This window comes from Symphodus melops (assembly GCF_947650265.1).
Source record: "Symphodus melops genome assembly, chromosome: 14".
Lineage (NCBI taxonomy): Eukaryota > Metazoa > Chordata > Actinopteri > Labriformes > Labridae > Symphodus > Symphodus melops.
The window spans coordinates 12704988-12724956 of NC_136704.1; the positions used below are offsets into that span (position 1 = coordinate 12704988).

General features: G+C 43.3%; 1 protein-coding gene across 3 annotated transcripts in view; it reads left to right on the plus strand.

Annotated features, from left to right (window-relative positions):
• The first annotated feature begins 176 nt into the window (after nt 1–176).
• The window catches only part of relch (RAB11 binding and LisH domain, coiled-coil and HEAT repeat containing), a 39447-nt gene continuing 19654 nt past the window's right edge, over nt 177–19969 (plus strand). Inside the window, exons 1-16 of one of the 3 annotated variants that reach the window (XR_013780578.1) lie at nt 177–945; nt 6565–6654; nt 8936–9007; nt 9157–9212; nt 9344–9457; nt 10186–10380; nt 10997–11091; nt 11516–11642; nt 11814–11971; nt 12906–12981; nt 13092–13187; nt 17817–17929; nt 18110–18200; nt 19374–19445; nt 19536–19676; nt 19786–19950. Coding sequence is in view for 2 of the 3 variants with exons in the window: in XM_079361504.1 (XP_079217630.1) it covers nt 492–945; nt 6565–6654; nt 8936–9007; nt 9157–9212; nt 9344–9457; nt 10186–10380; nt 10997–11091; nt 11516–11642; nt 11814–11971; nt 12906–12981; nt 13092–13187; nt 17817–17929; nt 18110–18200; nt 19374–19445; nt 19536–19676; nt 19786–19950 (2115 nt within the window). In the remaining variant the exon portion in view is untranslated. The remainder of the gene's footprint in view (nt 946–6564; nt 6655–8935; nt 9008–9156; nt 9213–9343; nt 9458–10185; nt 10381–10996; nt 11092–11515; nt 11643–11813; nt 11972–12905; nt 12982–13091; nt 13188–17816; nt 17930–18109; nt 18201–19373; nt 19446–19535; nt 19677–19785; nt 19951–19969) is intronic. The other 2 variants (XM_079361504.1, XM_079361505.1) reach the window with 2 other exon arrangements.

Genomic DNA, 19969 nt, shown 5'->3' on the forward strand with positions numbered 1-19969 from the left:
ATAACATGTAGCTGTTAAAACTTAGATTTGAGCAAAAGGTTAATGTGCAATACGTGAATAAATAAAAAGCATGTTAACATTAAAATAACATATTTTGCCCTTCATGTGCTAAAGATTCTGACGTGTAGTGGGTAAGTCGGGCACTTAATTATTTTGCTCTGGATGGATTTGAGCAGGTGTATGTGCATTTTAAAACTCGGACACTTGTTTTTCCGATGTCTGACACCACCTAAATGCCGCAATCAGCTGTCAGATGTGCCCTGCCCGTTTTCCTCTCTGTCTCTCTCATATCCAATCATTTCAATGTATCCCATAAAAGAGGCGGGCTTTTACGTAATCGCTCTATCATCTGGCCAATCACAACGTGGCAACCTTTCCCACTTGTCAAACCACCTACCAAACAGTAGCTAGCTTTCCATTCAGGAAGAAACGGGTCTGATTAGCTTAGCAAGCCTACATTGCTTAAAAAAAACCATCTTAATAGTACAAACATGGCGTCGGTGAACCCGTTTAATCTCAGTGATTCGGAGGAAGAAGCTGAACGACGTCCTAATGAGACAGTTGACACAGAGAGAAGCCCGAGTGACGGGGCTCCAGGGCCGCCGCTGGGAAACCCTTTCTCTCCGCCTGCGGACGCCGAGCCTCCGACACTTCTCCTGTCGAGCAGCCGGACCAGCCCCAGCGGGGAGGGCACCGCGGTCTCGGTCGCAGCCTCCTCCGCTATGGCAGGCGGCGCCGACACACGGGTATCTGTGGATGTTATTGCTGCTCAGCTCTTACGGGACCAGTACATCCTGACGGCCCTGGAGCTGCATACTGAACTGTTGGAAGCAGGCAGGGAGCTTCCGAGGCTAAGAGATTATTTTTCCAACCCTGGAAACTTCGAGCGACAGAGCGGCACCCCGCCTGCCAAAGACCAGGCACTCGGACCCGGAGGACCACTGAGTAAGTCACGTCGCTAGCTGTCAGCTATGTTAGCTCTGTTATAATGCTGCTTTCTAACACTAAACACAGTTAGCTCGCCAGCCAGCTAACGCTAGCTTGAAGCTCTGGATCTGAAAGCCAATCGATCATAAGAGATCCGCTTGCAGCACCTGCTCTCACAGTCAAGGGCCCAGAGCCAACAGGCTGCTAATATGGGTCAGCTGTTTTTTGTTTTGTTTTTGATCGACAGGCTCTCAGAGCATCATGTGGATCAAATAAAAATAAATAGTCTATGTGTGATAGAGCAGGTAAGGCTACAGTGCATTGTAACAGATCCTGGATCAGGGGAATTGATCCCTCGGGGGAAAAAAGCACATCTCTCTTCTCGTCTAGACTTGGGGAGATCAGACGTTAGGATCGAAAAGAAAGGCAAGATAAGCACGGGAGGTTTTCTTCATCATTATCTTGCTTCATTAGGCTCACATAAGTAATGCATGTTTTTATTTGCAGCAGAGGGCCACAGTTAGTGCATGCCTAATTTTCTTTGTATGCATATAGTAAAGAAAAGGATGCACAATGATGCGTCTTACTGGATTTACTCAACATGATCTTACTAAGGTAGTAATTGCCACCTTTGTTATTATTATGTTTTTAAATTGCTCCAGCAATTTCTACAGGGTGAGGAAATCAAATGAAGTAATGTGTTAGTTGATGAGTAAAGGGGGCAATCAGGCTTCTTTCAATTACCCATCAACGTGTCTTATGAAATCCAGTGCATCATTATATTAGGGCAGGATAAGATGCCATGAAAACGGTAACCATGGAGACAGCCCAAACCACAAACCAATGTAGCCTGCTACAGACCAGCATGGGTGACATTACTCCAACTAAACTTTGTGCACCAGAGAACAAAGCATTGAGGGGAATGTCCAGGACTTTTTTTTTTTTTTTTTTCCCGTTTGACCCAGTTTCACACAGGTGAGTGAAAGAAACCTCGCCACACTTCACTTCGACCTGTAAGGCAACATTAAGCTCCAGCTGCTCTGAAAGCAATGACATAGTCTCCATTCACAGAGTGCTTCAAAGGAATACAACTCACCGTGAGTGTATTTGGACATATACCATGGAGGACTGAGCCTCAGAGAGCTTCTGTTTAGTGAATCAAGTGTACATGGGACTTGGAAAGGGTATGGTTCTTATAAAATGTACATGCCTGCACACTTTCTTGAAATGGACTTCAAGCTTTTAATGGCAGAGGCTACGCTTGTATTCACCATGTGGTGATATGATCACTGTTAGAGAAGGTCAGTGACCTGAATGGCATACCCAGCATATCTTTAGAACAATGAGAGACACACTAGCTGAGGGAACTAAAGGCTTTGAGTTACATCGACTTAAACCTATACTCCCATTTTCAGGTCATGGATTCAGCACTGATACACAGTCTTCACTTCTCTACCTGCTGCTGAAAAACCCGGCATTTGTTATTGTTTTCAGCACTGTGTGAGAAGAAGTCATGTATGCCGTGCAGTTAATCCCAGGCTTTGCTCCTCATTAGTTCAGGACTCAGATAAAGGTTTCAGAATGTCTTGATCGCTGCAGTGAATTGATAACCTTATTATTTTGGTGCAGGCTGAGCATGCAGGCCAGATGAGGAAGGTTTGGCAGGTTTTCAGCTCGGAGAACCACCGAATTTAAATAAAAGCTGAAGACAAAGACCGTGTTGTCTTTATAAGCAGAAAATGTGTTCCTCTTCATTCAGATGGAGCAACAACTGACAAGAACCTGATGTCCTAAGGGACTGCTGTTCTGTGGGTCTGAACAAGTGGCACGGGGCAGATGGCAACCAGTCAAATTCAATTCCTGTGAGGGAGAAACCCCGGCCTGTGGAATTAAACCCTTAAGTAGACTAACGTCCTGTACATGAGGAGTGCAGAGACCTCAACAAACTTTGCACAGTGTGTACGAGTTGCAAAGAGGGTTTGCTGTAAATTACAACCCTGGAGCAGTTTGGAGTACGGCAGCATAAAAGAATAAATATTTCACGATGTCTTCAAAACGCACGACAGGACTCGACAGCTCCCCTGTTGCAACACCGACACTGAGTCGATGTGAAAGCCATGGAGGAGTGTAGAGTCAAATACAGGCCGTTATTATATAATAAAGGTTATTTATAGAGCAGTTTCACTGCTCAGGTTCAAACACAATATGATGGGAAGAAATAAAAACAAATCGAGGAATAAATATCGCAATAAAAAAACCCAAATATGAGAGCGTCATTAAATGTCCAAAGGTCAAGCTCTCACTAACACATTCACTGTGACTCTCCTGGGCTGTAAATGATTCATGCAATGTAAACATCTCTGATTAACTTCATCCCTTTTTTTTTTTTTTTTTTTTTTTGTGAATTATTTTTGTATTGAGAAATCTGTTTCTAAGAAGTAAGGTAAGGGATCGATGTGCTGTGTGATGGAATAGACGCTCCAACTTATCCAGCGAGTCGACGAGCATGACAAAGTCCTCCATTATCAGTTGAGGGCGATGACTGTTTGCTTAGCTTATAAATGTTGCTTCAATTGTAGACGCATGTTAAGGATTCTGATTCGTCTTCTTTTTTTTTCTCAAGATTTTTTTTTTGTGTGGAATTTTTGGCCTTTATTCCGATAGGAGAGCGAGAGAGGCAGGAAATGTGGGGTCAGGACTCGAACCTGCGACCAGGACCGTACCCTCTAAACGCGGGGCACCGGCCTCTGCCAGCTGAGCTAAACCGTGCCGTTCAGACTCTTTGAACTCTGAGAGTGTTCCTGTATCATGTTAGTCCTCATGAAGGCGAACTGTAAGCACACAGCATCCAGTTCTCGATCATTCATTCATTCATTCATTCAGATTCTCCACCTGTGACTTCATCTCAATGCAGTGTTGAGTAGACGAGCAGTGATAATGATGGGCTGCAGCTGCTGCTTTAAACAACACTCTCATCTTTTCACCACCAAGAAGCCTGATTGTCAGCACGTCACTGCTCAGTCACATGGTGGTTTGCTCATCATGTGAGCAGCCGTTTAAATTGCATCGGAAGTACCAGGTCGACAGTGAGCTGCCACATTTAAGGAGCGCGTGTGAGTCGCCTCATTCCACAAAGTACAGAGTTCAAGAAAAGGGGCGTCGAAACCTCGTTCACATGCAACAAACTGCTGCTAACCCCAATGCACAGTTCAAAGCAACAACTCCAGGAGGAGTAATGGATCAAGATCAAGAGAAGTAATCAGTGTTAATATACCATCACTCCCTCTCTTTTTGCCTCACATGAACTTGTGTTTTTTGTTTTTGTTTTTTTACACTGATGTGTCTCCATCATTTCCTCCGTCTGGAGCAGGGTTGATCATATCTACTCGTGGACGGCCACTTCTTCACCTCTCAGTCTGATTTTTGGCAGGCTCACAGCCCATCAGCGAGAATCCTCTCTCATCACCTGACAAAGATCTGTGGATCTAATGCCAAATGTTTTATCATCCTAGTGTTCCCAGTAGTTAAAGGACAGTGAAACACTGAGTGGAGTTTTCTTGAGTTTTAACACACAGGTGACATCCCTCAGGCTTCGTCCACTCGTATTCACAGTCTATGGCTGATGTCAATACAGCTTTGACTGCGAACAATCCAAAGTAAAGATTTGACAGTTTTGTTAAATCTTTAAACAGGGATGGAGCTTATAAATGCAGGTGATCTTTTAAAGCGTTCTCTGGTGTTATATGTTCAACTTTTTTCCTTAGAAGCATTTAGTCACATTTAGTCACCTACCATCGGTCATCTCAACATGTACATTTGTCAAATGCATATTAGTAAACATGAATGTAGCGTTGTTCGGTCATGATGGGTTACGATTGGTTAGAATCATGTTCCATGTGGGTCTGTCAGCGCCTCCTTCATCATTTCTCTCCCATGTTCTCATCTCATTTCATGGTTGGCAGTTTTGCCAAAACTTCCCTCCCGTCGAAACTAGACGCTTGCCGACGACCTCGTGAACGTCCACCTTCTCCTTCTCTTGTATCAGTTCATTTCACATGTACCTCTTTGTGTTTCCCCTCGTCTAATGACCTGTCTTTGTTTTTCGAAGTCCAAAGCAGAACATCTCCATCCTTTTATGTTTGGTATTCTCCAGCCTCTCTCATAGGCATCCCCATTGTTTCTGCTGGATTATTATTTTCATTACACGCTGCCAGAGAGACAAAGAGGCTTCCTGCTCAGTCAAATCACAAATAGAGGTTCATTGTTGTGTTTGATTGGATGTGAAGGGTTGACACTGTGAAGACGAGCAGAGAGAGAGAGAGCGACTGTGTGTTAGTGTGGCACCGCCCGCCCTGCAGGAGTGCAGTGACGTGGTGTCAGATCCATCACAGCACAGACAGTGCTCGCCACAGGCACAGAAGTGAAAGGTCAGCCAGGAAGAACTGCTGCTTTAAACACACACACACACACACACAAGACATCTGTGCGGTCCTTACTCAGCGTGGAATTAACAGGGATTTTTTTTTTTTTTTTTCTCGCTCACATGCATACAAACAGCCTATAATCCTCCGATTCACCCAGAGCAGGCATCGTCACATTGTCAGGAAGTGAGGACGGCCGACCGAATGTGCAACACGAAGAGGGGGTTAACTTGGCATCGGTGTGACAGAATAAGAACAAAGACACACACACACACACACACACACACACAGGGGAACAGAGATCCATGGTTTATACAGTTAACATGAGACCCAAACACACACCCAGCTTTAATGTGTGCTGCACACATCCCAGCTTCTGTTGGACTGTTATATGTTTCATGCTCAGCTTCCCAACAACCCTCTGTCTTTTTTGTTTTTTGCGTGTTTAAGAAAGATACAGGTCATTTGAATGATACCAGATAAAAATCGACTCCATGGATATGTAGACAAAAGAGAACATTCACTTACGATGCCATGAGGAATTGACATTTACACAGTTCCCTAAAGGGGGCGGCTGTGGCTCAGTGGTAGAGTCGGGGCACAGAATGAATTAGAGGTTCAATTTAAAATCACAACGCTGACCTTTGATTTAGCAAAGACAATCTTTTCTTTTTTTTTTAACCTCCTCGGATGGCTCTCAGGCTTTCTCTTCGTTGGACTTGACCTTTGACCGTATCTTCACATCAGAGCACAAATAGCTCAATCTTGCACTTCATGTTATCACGGTGAAGAAAAAGCTGCAGCGTTGGCGGAGCCCGCTGCCTGGCGTCAGTGAAACACGAGTATGTATGAGCTGGATGTGAGCGATACGTTTGGCAGCGTGTTTGGAGGAGTTAGTTTAGGAATGGCCGTTTGTCATGGAGTGAAGCTCCCAGCTCAGTCAACATTATATTATGATTGATTTGTTCTCTCCCATGTACAGTGACTATATGTTTCTTGGCTAACGATTAGCCCTTCTCCATAGTTTATAAAGGTCTCTGCTTGGAGCCGGGTTCATGAGAGTTTCCATCTGTCTAGTAGAAGGTGGTTCGTCGTCACACTTTATCTGGACTCCACTTCCCGCACACTCTGAGCCCTTCAGACTGTCCTGGTAGCTGTCTCTGTATCTGCTGTGTTTGCTTCACTGTCGCGTCTGCTCTCTTGTCTCCCTGTTTAGATCGAGCAGGCAGCATCAGCACCCTGGACTCTCTGGACTTTGCTCGATACTCGGATGACGGCAACCGAGAAACGGACGAGCGGGTGGCAGGTAAGACGAGCTGTACTGTCAGGGCCCAGAGCAGAATGGAAGCGTGGCAAAGAAACAAAGAGGATAACATGACACATTTATTTAGTGTTTTTTTTTTTTTCTTGAGTTAACACACTGGATCCTCTCTATTTCATCATCATAAAGCAGGAAGTACTTTAAAATCAGGGATGGTGGAGGTATTGGTTTCTCCTCCTATCAGCGATGTTATTTCTGCTCCTGTCTCAGCATTGTTCGGAAAAAAACCATCTTCCTCTCCCTGAGGCTCTGTCGTGACACACCACGAGCCATTTCTACAAACACATCACAAGTGGAAGGTGGAGCCCCGATTTAAAGAGCAGCTGCTGATACAGTTCCATCATTTATTTTCCATCACACGTTTCACTGAATGGAAACAAACAAATCGAGACTTTTACCATCACCAGTCATCCAACAAATACTCTCTCTCTTTTTATTGATGTATTTAAATAACCCTCAACATGAAGACATTACTTTTGAGACCTGTCACACTGCGCCATGGTGTGGTAGTTGATATGATTCAGCATCAGTTCAGTGTAAATGAAGCTCCTGCAGGCTCCGTCTTTTATGTTGTCTTGATTTAGAGATTGTAGTGTTTTTCCCCCCCCCTCCATTCAACATGAATAAAGTTTGAATTGTCTTCCTGTACTTTAAAAATGAACGTGTCAGTGAATTGTAAATGTGTTTATTTATTTTTTTTAATGATGAAATTAAAAAAATTATAATAATAATTGGGGGGGCTTTTGTAAATGTTAACGCTCAGTTCAAACCATGCAGCAGAGACGATGATGGTTCCATGACTTTCATTCACACACTGCCCACGTTATCAAAATTGGCACCTTTCCCCTCCCCCCTCTCCCCCTTCCCTCTTCACCCACGCCCACTCCCACTCCCACTCCCACCTGAACCACCCCCCCCCCCCTCCCGTTTCTTATGCCAAAAACAATGCCTGCCCCCAGCTGTCTGACTCTGGGTTTTCTGGCTTTCTCTTGACGTTGATCAAACCCCAGTGAAAAATACTGGACAAGTCACTCCATCCAGACTAGCCTTTCTTTTTTCTTTTTAATCTCCCCCTCCTCCTCCCCAGCTCCTCCCGCCAGTTATTCAGTTCTTGGTTTTCCATTTTGTTGCGCTTGCATCCTGTGCACTCTTGATCTGCTGTAAAAGTTTTCGAGATGTTGGGAGATTTTTTTAATCTTTTTTTTTTTTTTTTTTATTGACGATGCTTTTCAGTCATTTAAGATTCTGAAGCTGTTGAACCGGAAACTTTGTCAGTGACATTACAAGAAGTGAGTGTGGGGCTGTAGGCTTCAGTTATGAATACGACTCAGCCTTTTTCTACAGTCAGTAAAACCATATTATAAAAAAAAAAAAATCCTGAGACTTACTCCAACACCAGTCAGACAACAATCGTAGACCTGAAAAGATCACAGTGGAGACGACAGGGTCGGATCAGACGGCAGATTTTCAGTGCACAGCCATGCAACACAGTGTTCCTGCTCCATTGCTTCTTCCTTTTTGCGTGTGTTCTTTTTTTTTTTTTTTTTTAATTTGTTGAATCGAACTTGTTGAACAATCTTGTGTGTTTATTTTTCTTTATTCAGTCTTAGCTTAGACCTGAACATGTCAGTGTACAAATCAACAGATGTCTCCTGCTTCAGATCAGGCCAGTAAGAAAGAGCCTGCTTGATAAATATGATGGAGGACTTTTTTTTTATTGTTATTATTTTTATTATTAAGAAGAAGAAAAAAAGAAATAAAGTCTGAAAACTGTTACCCGCCGTGCTTTAAATGACATTTTGAATCTGGAGTTTGTAGCTTGGATTAAAGTCGTAGACCTCAGACCAGATCAGGGACTTTCCATCGAGTGGCTTGAAAGCGGAACATTGAATACGTTTATAAGAAAGGTTAAAAATCCTTTGTCAGACAGCTCCTAGATATTTACAACTGAAGCAACACTGGACTCCTGTGTTTAATGTAATTATCATCAGTGCAATAACCAGGAGGAAAAACCTTGTCAACCTTTCACACAGCCAGCTTTACCATGATCCTCTGCTGCATGTGTTCCTTACATCCATGATTTGCATGAATCCTTTTTTTTTTTTTTTTTTTTTTTTTTTTGACTCTTATGATCTTTTGTGTGGTTGTTTGTTTTGTTTTTCATGCCCATCTTTGTTTTATTTGTTTGTTCCCTGTCTTTGTTTGGATGCCCTTCCTGCGTGTGTGTGCGTGCGTGCGTGCGTGTGTGTTGTCACTTCCTGTCCAGTGCTGGAGTTTGAGCTACGGAAAGCAAAGGAGACCATTCAGGCTCTGCGCGCCAACTTGACTCAGGCAGCAGGTGTGGCGTCCTTTTACCTTCTTCTCCACCTAGAACTCGCTTTTGTTACAGCTGTTCTGTCTTTTTCCTTTACGGTTGAATGCTTTAAGATGAAAATAACGTTCAGCGCGTCCTTTCATACTCATCTCAACATCTTCTCGATTTCTCAGAGAGCGAGGTGCCCTCTCAGGAGAGAAAAAACTTCAAGTCGAGCCCTGAAATTCAGGTGGGGGATTGCCTTTCCTCATTTTCAAATGAATCACAACATGAGACGTGCTCCTTTTAAACTCTGGTGATGGTCTGATGCCTGAGTCTTAAATGAATCATTTCACTGCCTCTCGTTCGTTTCCTCCTCAGGAGCCCATACGCCCGCTGGAGAAGAGAGCCTTAAACTTCCTCGTGAATGAATATTTATTAAAGAATGAATACAAACTCTCAGCCATCACCTTCTCGGATGAAAATGATGATCAGGTAAAGAGTTTAGTTTGATGTCGATAAACCTTTTTTCTATCTCGTCTGCCTGCCTGTTTGGTGAATAGAAAATTTTTACAATTGTTAGGCCTAATGGGAGGTGTCGAACTTGCAGGCACGAGTGCACAAGTCTAAGGGGGGAGGGTCATGTAACCATAAATGAATTAATCAGCTTGGATCAGCTGTCCTGCTGCCTGTGCTGCTCCATTAATGCAGAAGACACTCTCCCTCATACTGTTAAAGGGGACATATTATCGCCCTTGTTCACCTTTTCCAAAAGTCCCCTGTGCTCTAAATGTCAACTGAACCTGTGCTGTGCTTTGGTCCAAATACAACATGAAGGAGGTTTGTGACCCTGAAGAAACCAGCTCTCTTAAAACGCTCAGTTTTGATGTGCGTGTCTCTTTAAATGCATTGGACCCCCCCCCCCAATAAAAATGGTGGACCTGCACAAACTTTTTGCTGTAGTCTGGAGGTGGAGTCCATGGGTGGAGATACTAGGGGAGGGGAGGGTTTTTTGTTTTTTTAACCAGAATCCAACTTGTGATGTCACAAGTTTTGAAACAAAGCAATCTTGACTTAAGCAGACCACAAACAAAGGACTGGGTGGATTTATTTCAAATTTTATGGGTTGATAGACACCCAGGTTATCCAAATACAATCTTGTAAAAGTGGACTTTTCATAATATGTGCCCTTTAAAATGTTTTTTTTTTCCATTTGCTTCCAGGACTTTGAGTTATGGGATGATGTCGGCCTCAACATCCCAAAGCCCCCAGATCTGCTGCAGCTCTACAGGAATTGTGGTACCCCGCTCCCTTCTCCCCGGGACACGGCGGATGTGTCAGTAGGGGTAGAATTTGGGGATCTTCCAGGCAACTGCTTTCCCCAAGATCCCCCCAAAAAACCTGACCTCTTGCAGCAGGTTTGTGTGTGTGGATTGTCGGGTTTAAGTTTGTCGCCATTCAGAAATGAACGAGCATTTCACGCCTTGTCGTTATCCTCCTGTGAGGAGTTTTTCGTCTCGATACAACTACAAAAGCAGCCCTGACCATTTGCAAGAAGATCGATTATTTCTATATAGTTATTTACAGCACAGAAACAGTCAGGTTTTCACATTTGCCTTTCCAAAGGTTCTTGGTAAGAGATTTATTTGACTGAAAAGAAAGCTTTATTTTGATTTCAATCAATTCATTTTTAGTCCGAAAACGTCAATTAGTTAGAAAAAGTCCTCTCAAGACACTTAACAAAAAGAGCAGGTGAAAGACCTCACTCTTTCACCTGGTTCAGTAATGAATGTAAGCTAATTGAAGCTAGATTAAATCAGTGCATTGGCGCTCTTGAAGAGGCGGCTCGCATGTCCTCTGGAGTTAAAGAACTTTGTCTGATCTCAGCTGTGCAGCAGAAGAAAGCCACAGAAGCAGAATGATTGAAATGTAACGGCCGCGGCGGCCTCTGTGCTCGAAATCTTAAAATGCCACTCGACTGCCTGCGTAGAGCTCAGGTTATAGACTGTCTCAATATCCTTTTTCTTTTTGTAGCAACAAGCAGAAATGGTGGAAGAGTTGGAGTATCAGATCAGCCTCCTCAACAATGAGAAGCAGAGCCTGGCTGAGCAAATCAAGAAACTGCAGAGGTACGAGCCTGCCGTGCATGTTTGAGCTGATAAACGAGTGAATCAGTCAGTATGTGAGACGCTGCCTTCACTTGTGTGTTGTGTCTTGTTAATCATATGACCACTCTTAGTAGGATGTGATGGTTACGCAGTTTACCCTTCGGAAATGAGAAGCATCTGAAGAATGTTTTCTGCACTTTAGTCAGCATTTGAGCGTAACTGTGTCCAGAACAGGCCTGAGGTGCAGATCGTTAGGCACTTTCCCAGAAGCATCGCTGGAGCTTCAAATGACAGAGAAAACTGCTCTGATACCATCACTGAGTTCTAAAGAAAAACGCTTCTGAATGAGCTCATTATTAACCACGATGTGAATTCCTTAATAAAAACTCAGTTGTGTTATTTTTTTCTGATTGTCCTCTCTTATCGCCCCTCCCCGTCACCACAGTGAGATTCAGACACTGAAGAGGAGTGTCTCCTCCCCTCCTCCAACCACTCTGGACCTGGGCTCCCAGAACACATCGACCCTCTCCTCCTCCTCAGCCACCGCTCCCTGCACTGACCATCACTCAGTGGTGTGTAGTCCGTTTGATGTCATGGGCAGACTTCTGTTAATACTGACATTGATAAAAAGGGTCAATACGCCAGTGTTCAGTCAAAGTCGTTGTATTCACACATGTCTTGATTTAATCAGAGACCCTGAGGTTTCATTGTTGAATCTTCTTCTAATCCAGCTCTGCTCTCAGCCTCCTACAGATAACGGCCAGTATCTGGACATCAGGGGGGTTTCAGACGCAGAAACTGTCCCGTCCTCCAACTCCACTCAGAACCCGTCACAGCCTCACCCGCAGCCCCACAACAAGCTCCGAAGTCGACCTCCGGTCCAGTTTGATCAGCCTAACAGGTGGGACACACTCTCGACACAGATACGGTGTCTGCTGCTTTCAGGTCAATATTTTATCCCCCCCCCCCCCATGTGTTTGAGGTTTTTTTTCATAGTTAAACTTTGTGAGTGATAATGTACGTTCCCGAGCCCAATGTAAAAAAAAAAAAAAAACCATTCTAGTTCTTGATTTGTGCAACAAACAGCGTTCAAAGTGTTTGGTGTTAATAGTGTGTGCGCACCATGTACAGAGGCTGTAGTCCTCAACTTGTGACTCCTTTCCTGCATATCATTCCCCACTGCTATCTACTACATCGATCTCTAAAATCAGTGCATTAAAAGCCCTTTAGAAAAAGATGGGACAAGTAAACCCTGAAGACATTGACAATATGTCACATATTCAGAAGTGAAAAGTTGTAAGATTTTGTTTTTAATAAAGCTGAAAGAAATTGTAGATGTTGAATAGAGAAAAATCATATTTAGTAAACTCACACAGTAGCTGGCAGAGAAACGCACTACACTCAGTGTAGTTACTTCATCTAACCACTAGATGGAAGTAGCTGCTAATCCATGTCGAACAAAATGAGCAAATAAAAGAGCACTCCCAGTCTTTTTGCCTGAACCTGGCTGCAGACTCTTCTCCTAATTTCCTCAGAGCAGCTCAGATTTCTAATAATAAAAAACAAAATGTTTGACCTTCTGTAAAAGTATTTCCTCCCCTACTGTGGTGTTTAAGGAGAAGTGATCGCTGAAAAGCTGTGATTCCTCCACACCCTCACAATTGCACTTTAAAACCATCCTACTGAAATACACAGGCAGCTCTAAACTCTGTGACATGGTGGCCCATGGTGTAATCCTCAGTCATTCAGTGGTCATGGCGAGCTTTAGTGTTCTTGCGGCGTGCAGACTTAGTGGCGCAGACGATTGTGACTGCGTTTGGTTTTTGGTGTTGCAGGAAGTTATCCCCGGCCTTCCAGCAAGCCCTGCTGTCCTTCTGCAGAATGTGCTCTGACAGCCGCCTCGGAGCCGAGGTTAGCATTCCCTCTCTCTCTTTTTTTTTTTTTATTCACACATTGACAGACGGCTCATTTATTCCAACACACATGATGGTCGTATAACTTTTCTTTTTTTTGTTCTCCAGGTGTCCCGTATAGCAGACAGCGAGGAGAGTGTGATGTTAATGCTCGGCCGCTGTCTCCCTCACATTGTCCCCAACGTCCTTCTGGCAAAAAGAGAGGTAACCTGACTTCTGCTTTTCCTCTGCTCATCATCCTCTCCTCCCTGTATCCCCAACATTAATGTCATCATCACAGGCTTCTCCTCTTGGTGTCCAATAGATGCACACAAAACAGCAAGGCTAAGTAGGTGCCACTTTGAACTGCTGTGGTTTCTGTGTAGCTTTATATTTTTATTTTATATATTAAATAGCAGTACACAATTTTTAACATGAAATCCATGTCATTTGTTTTTGATGTCACTTTAGTGCTAAAATCTCACATACTCCACAGACCTCATCAAAGAAGTTGAAGTTGCATTTCTTGCCAGAGTTCGTCTTTGGAGCTTTGTTGAAGCGTCTAAACATTTTGGAATTACATTTTTTTTTTCTCTCTGTTGTGGATTCCTCCGTTTCAACATCTGCGATTGTGAGAAATATTTAGTTCTGTTTGCTTTGAACAACCGCCATCCTTTTCTTGGTTTTGTGCCACAAAGCATTTCCCAAAATTCAATCTTGATGTCGCGTAGCGTTCCACACCGTGCAGCGACACCATTCTTCTCTGCCTTGCTGTCATCGGTGTGATTGTTGTCTGATTTTAATGATCATCCCTTTTAACCTGATGTAGTCAGTGGCACTTGTTTTTTTTTCTGATTTGTGCAGAATGAAGAAAAGGAAAAAAAATCATCTGATTTTAGAGAATTTAACCTGCTAACACCCCGCTGACTTGTGTCTATCTATTGATCGGGATATTCACCTTTATTTATAAAGGGTCGTTGTTGTCACCGATGTTCTCATCAATTACGCATCTGCCATGTTTGTCCCCCCTCACTCACAGTTTGCTGTCCTTGTTGCCTTCACTGCGTTAGTTTTTTTACACTTCTTTTGTTTCGTCTCACTCATTCTCTCACTCTCATGCATGCCTCTCTTCTAGAGAATGGTTGCACACCTTTGCCAGGTGAGTCTTTCACGCACTCATCTGCATGGTGTCACATGACCTGTCAGACATCTCTGTTAAAGAAAACGAGCTGCTCCTCCAGGATAAAACTGCAATCACACAGAAATGGCTCAGACTTTTCTGTGCTAATGACTGGAGCTGTGCTAACCTGCAATTTTACACCAAGTCATTCAATTGGAAGATAGTAAATAAGATAGATAAAAATAATAATAATAAAGCTAGCTGCCATGAAATGATGGCTAACGTGTGCAGTTTTAGCCTGGGGGAGGTTATATATATATATATTGTAATTTTCTTTTTTAATTGTGCCCTTTTTGGTTTTAATTTGCTGCATTTTGTAGGTATCTAAAGTGAATGAACTTGAAACACATGTTAACATGTTTATAAAAGGCTTTGCTTTGTTTTGGCGTCTAAAAAATGCAAAGACAAGTTCTATAAATGATAACTGTGAAGTGATTCCACGTCACCAAGGTACAACAGTTTTCTTCTCAGATCTTTTTAAGGGAACTTGTTTTATTATTATTATTATTATTATTATTGGGTGTTCATTTCTTCAGAATTATCAAGGGAAAAAGATTTGTGCATAGATTAGATTGTAACGAGCTATTACACCCTGCAGGCTGTATCGCAGACACCTGCACAGGTGTTCTGTCTCCAGATAAGAGATTGCATGTAATTAGTGTCCGTTTGTGTTCCTGTGTATACAAATACAACGTGCTTGAATTTAGTTGAAGGTTGATAAGACCCAGAACGGGGCGTTTGAAAAAGGTAAGTCAGGTTGGATGAGTTCACACGAAGCTGCTTTGCATATCGCCATGTGTATGTCATTTTAATGAACTACTGCAGTTATGGAGAACTTAATCTCTTTGGGGCGTAATGACCAAAAAAAACAAAGAATAACAGAACACTGAGGCTCGGTGGCCCTTCTGGAGGGCTGTGGACTTTGCACTGTGTCCGTTAGATTCATTAACCATGATGTGTACTAAACGCACACACACACACACACACACACACACACACACACACCTACACACACACACAGCTGCTCATAAGTTTTGCAACCTGAAGCTTTCTAACCCATTCGAGCCTGGAGACACACCTTGTTGTTCCCTGAATGTGACACCCACCTCAGAACAAAAAAGGGTTGGACTTGAAATGGTGGAATGATGCAGTGAAACCAGGCCTGCCAGCCGGCTGCACTATCAGACACTGTAAATCATTAAACATGATGTGATTGTTCTGTTCTTACTTATTGTGCTGCTATTCTCTGATTAGGTCTGTTTGAACTGTCCCTTGACTTTGAGAAGAAAAAGTATGAACTGCAGTCATTTGGTTTAGCATACAGTTAAAGGTGTGTCCCAGCTTTCCGAGAAGTGGTTTAATTACAAAGAAAGTAACGGCAAATATCTGTAACAATCCACTTCCTTTTTTTCTACTGGCCTGATAAAACTGCAATCTATAACGAACCACTGGCGAAACAAAGGAGGTGACGGTTTTATCAGGACGTTTACAAGACAAGATGTTAGAGGAGGGAAAGAGAAATAGTTTACATTGTGCACTTCACTTCTGGTTTCTTCAACAATGCAGCAGGAGGCCGGTCCAAATAAAAAAAAACAACAGAAGCAAAGGTTTAAAGCACAAGAAAGCTGGAAGAAAGAGGTGAACCTCAGCATAAATAACTCGAGCAGACTGATTTATAGGCCAGCCGATAATATCAACTGACAAATCAGGTGACTCTCAGTATCGGCTTTTATATCGCAGATATGCGCCGATGTTACCAGATGTATTGATTTTAATTTGAGTGATCATTGTATTACTCAATATAGATGACAACGAGCATCGCCCTCCAGAGTGTGTGTGATGTGAGTACACGTGCAGATACTCTCCAGAACATCTCGTCTTCATCATTCAGTGTTCGATAACTGCAGTTAAAGGGGTCAACACAATAAATGTCTACATCTGTCTCTACAGATGTAATATCCATCAAAGACAGATATCGGCCGATCGATTGGTAGAGGATTTTTTTTTGATATTGGTTTTGGCACCTATTATCTACCCGTACTATTTAGGAGAAAATGACTGTTCCTGTGGATCTCCTGCGTACGACTCTTGTTTCTAAAAAAGGTTGTGATGCTGTGCAAAACGATGTTCTTTTCAGCAGAACACAAAGATTTAGTTGAATTAGCCTGAAGACAAAAAGTTAAAACTAAGAAATGTCAATGTTTTGGGAAAATGATACGCTCATGCTGAATTTGATTTCAGCCACACGTTACAAAAAGTTCTCCTCTTTTATAAATGTATCACCAAATAAAAAAGGAGTTATCAATAAACCACATTCTTTAATCATTTAAATATGTGAGACGACTTCATGTGACTATGAAGCTTTTTGATGCAGGCTTTGGCACAAAGTGCCCCTCTGACTGGAATTTGCAGCAACTCGGCACTTTGAAGTAAATCATGGGCACCCCCCCCCGGGCCTCTGGGTGCTGGAGTCATGCCGTCCAGTTTACCTGCCCACAATGTTTATCCAGGACTGGTCTGATGTGTAACCTCCTTCACATGGGGAGAATATAGTTCATACACAAATGAGACGGGGTCAGCGCGGGTTCTGGCTCTTCTGATGTGCGCGTTAAATGAACTCCTTTATTTGTTTTATCAGGCTTGGGCTGTTGTAAATGTCTCTAGTGTACATGCATGCTATGCTTGCGGGTCACGGGAGAAAAGAGGATTAGATATGACATTTTAATGGGGCTGAATTCAGTTAATTTGCCGCTTTGTGACGCTTGAACTGACTTCACCCATCTTGACTCACCATGCAACCACTTGAAATGACCCTCGGATACATAACTTAACTTTTTAAAAGATGGCCAACATGGCCCTCACTTCAGAGGGGTCGATCGAGCGCTGAGCGAGTGACTCATCACAGCCTATCTTTACCAAAGTGTCTCTGTCAGATCTGTGTGTCCGTCCAGCATTGGGGTTTTGCTCGTTCTTCCAACACTTGGCCGGAAAATATCATATCTTCCTGGAAGAAAAAAAAAAAACAGAGTTTGTTTTAAAAAAAAACAAACATATTTTTAACTCTGTATGCACTCTCTAATTTGGGTGTGTGTGGTGGGAATTTAGAGCCGACCACAATTTGGCCATGGAGGCCCTGTATCAAGGGCAGCTGAGCTCTCTCCCCTCTGGCTGGAAGGTCCATAAACTCTGTGTGAACTCTGGGATAGAGCTGGGTTGTAGTCGTGAACGTAGTGCAGTAGGTATATGTCTGTGTGCCGTTGTGCAGCTGCGTCTGGGTGTGTGCATGCACTAAGTTTCTCCACCACTTGGCTCCCGTGTGCGTCGAAAAAACAAATGAGTCAAGGTTTGAAAACCAACGGAATATTAAAGGCGAGCATGTTTCCCTCGAGTGTCGACAGACGTCTGTTGGTTTCAAAGGTGCTTGTGTTTCTCTTTCCCCTCGACCTTCCCCATGTCCTCTCTCCTCTTTTAGGAAACACCTTCACCCCTTTTCATATTCCTCATCCTGTATAGACTTCCAGCCCTGCTTGATTCCAACTGATTATCCTTCCTGTGTGTTTCAACCTCTAACCTCTATTTTTTCTTTTTTTCTTTTTTTTGTCCGTTCTGCAAAGTAACCGAATTTGATGCTACTTCCCTCTCTGTTCCCGTCTCTCTCATGGTTTCTCCTTCAGGAGTTGATACCGCTCATCCTTTGCACCGCCTGCCTTCACCCAGAGCCTAAAGAGAGAGATCAGCTCCTCCACATCCTGTTTAACCTCATCAAGAGACCAGATGATGAGCAGAGGTGTGTATGCATGGTGAAAGGACACATTAGACAAGTTGGTCAAGCTTCCATAAATCAGGGTTAGACTTTTTTTGTTGTTGATCCATTTAACCTAGCTCTCTCTGTGTGTGTGTGTGTGTGTGTGTGTGTGTGTGTGTGTGTTTGTTGTGTGTATGTGTGTGTGTGTGTGTTTTCTCTCAGGCAAATGATCTTGACGGGATGTGTTGCGTTTGCGAGACACGTGGGTCCCACACGTGTTGAGGCTGAACTTCTTCCTCAGTGCTGGGAACAGGTACAGTACTTAGACTGCAGGTGGCCTTTTGTTTTTGAATGTGCGGTCACTTTTTCTACTTTGATTCAAAGAGGGCTTTACTCCACACCTGCTCCAATATGAAATACAACACTACTTAACCTTCCACTCCACTTTTTATGTTTTTTTTTTTAGAGTTTCTTTCACCTTTTATAACCACTCGTTAGGGTCATTTGAACTGTTTTATTACAGGACATGCGTAAAGTGGCTGAAAGCAGCTTGAACATTCTAACCTCCCTCCTCTCTTCTTCTACCTGCTCCTGGGCATCACTTTGTTAAGCCTCTTCCACCAAATCTCCCACCTGCTGTGAACTCGAGGCACCCACAGAGTCGAGGAGAGAGGGAGAAAATGAATACTTTGCTTTGTTTGTATAGCACCAATTCACAGCAACGTTATCCCAAGACACTTTACAAAACGAGCAGGTCAAAGTCATATTATCCACAAAGACCCAACGCCATCATTAGCCCAGCGCTAAGTAACATTTAGCAATGTTACAGTGATAACAAGTCAGTGTGATCGGCTGGTTAAGTGTAAGCTAAATGTGATTGGTTGTTTGATTTAGACCGCGTTGTTTTCTTAGTAAGATGCCGTAAATTAAAAAGGGGCGGAGTCTCACTGACACACCCATTTCTTAAAGGATTGGTTAGTTGTTTGTGACATCATGCAATGAGCACCATCTTTTAATTTTTAGAATCCAGATTCTAATATATGATACTGTAGCTTGAACCATGAATGTTGAGCATTTACTTGTTGATTCTTACTTTGTCTCATCTCTATGTACTTGAACTCCAGTGCAACAAGATTAAATCCTTAAGAAAACAAGTGAGCATATTGCTGAAATGTATGTCCTCATTCCCAATCACAACATCCATCCCTGTTGTCCCTGACCTACACGTGATAAACGTCTTGTATTCAATGCAACCAGTGTCACCTCATGCAACATATTTATGGCAAACAACAGCTGCCAGCAGTTTGGAGGCTGAGAATCTGCCAACAAAGACCGAATGTGGTTTCCACAGGGTCAGCGTGTTGATGAGACATGAAATGTTTCCATTCTGTGGTGGCTGCCCTCCAGTCCTCCTTTCAAATTCTCATCCTGTATTTATTTTGACGCTTTATCTCCACTGATGTTTTTTTTTTTTCTTCTCCTGCAGATTAACCACAAATATCCAGAGAGGAGATTGTTGGTGGCGGAGTCTTGTGGAGCCTTAGCACCATACCTGCCTGTAAGAACGCAGTGTGCACGCAGAATTTTAAAGGGGATCTTACATGAATGCAAATGGGCGAGAGGATTTGAATGAGTTCTGTCTCTGCAGAAGGAGATCCGGAGCTCGTTGGTGTTGTCCATGTTGCAGCAGATGCTCACTGAGGACAAGGCTGACATGGTTCGAGAGGCAGTGGTCAAGAGCCTGGGTATTATCATGGGCTACATAGATGACCCTGACAAATACTCCCAGGTAAAGGGGCAATCGTGTTTAAATCAACATTAAGCAGGCAGAGTGGTTAACTTTGCTATCAATGCAAGCCATGCGTCTTTTCTTTCTGTTTTGCACGTGTGACCTTCAGGGTTTTGAGCTGATGCTGCTGTCACTCGGGGACCCATCAGAGCGGGTGGTCGGTGCCGTCCAGCAGGTCTTCATTCCTGCCTTTGCTGCCTGGACTACAGAGCTGGGCACTCTGCACACTGCACTCATCCCGTCTCTGCTGGCACGTATCGAGAAACTGCTTATGGTGAGGGCATGTCACGCTT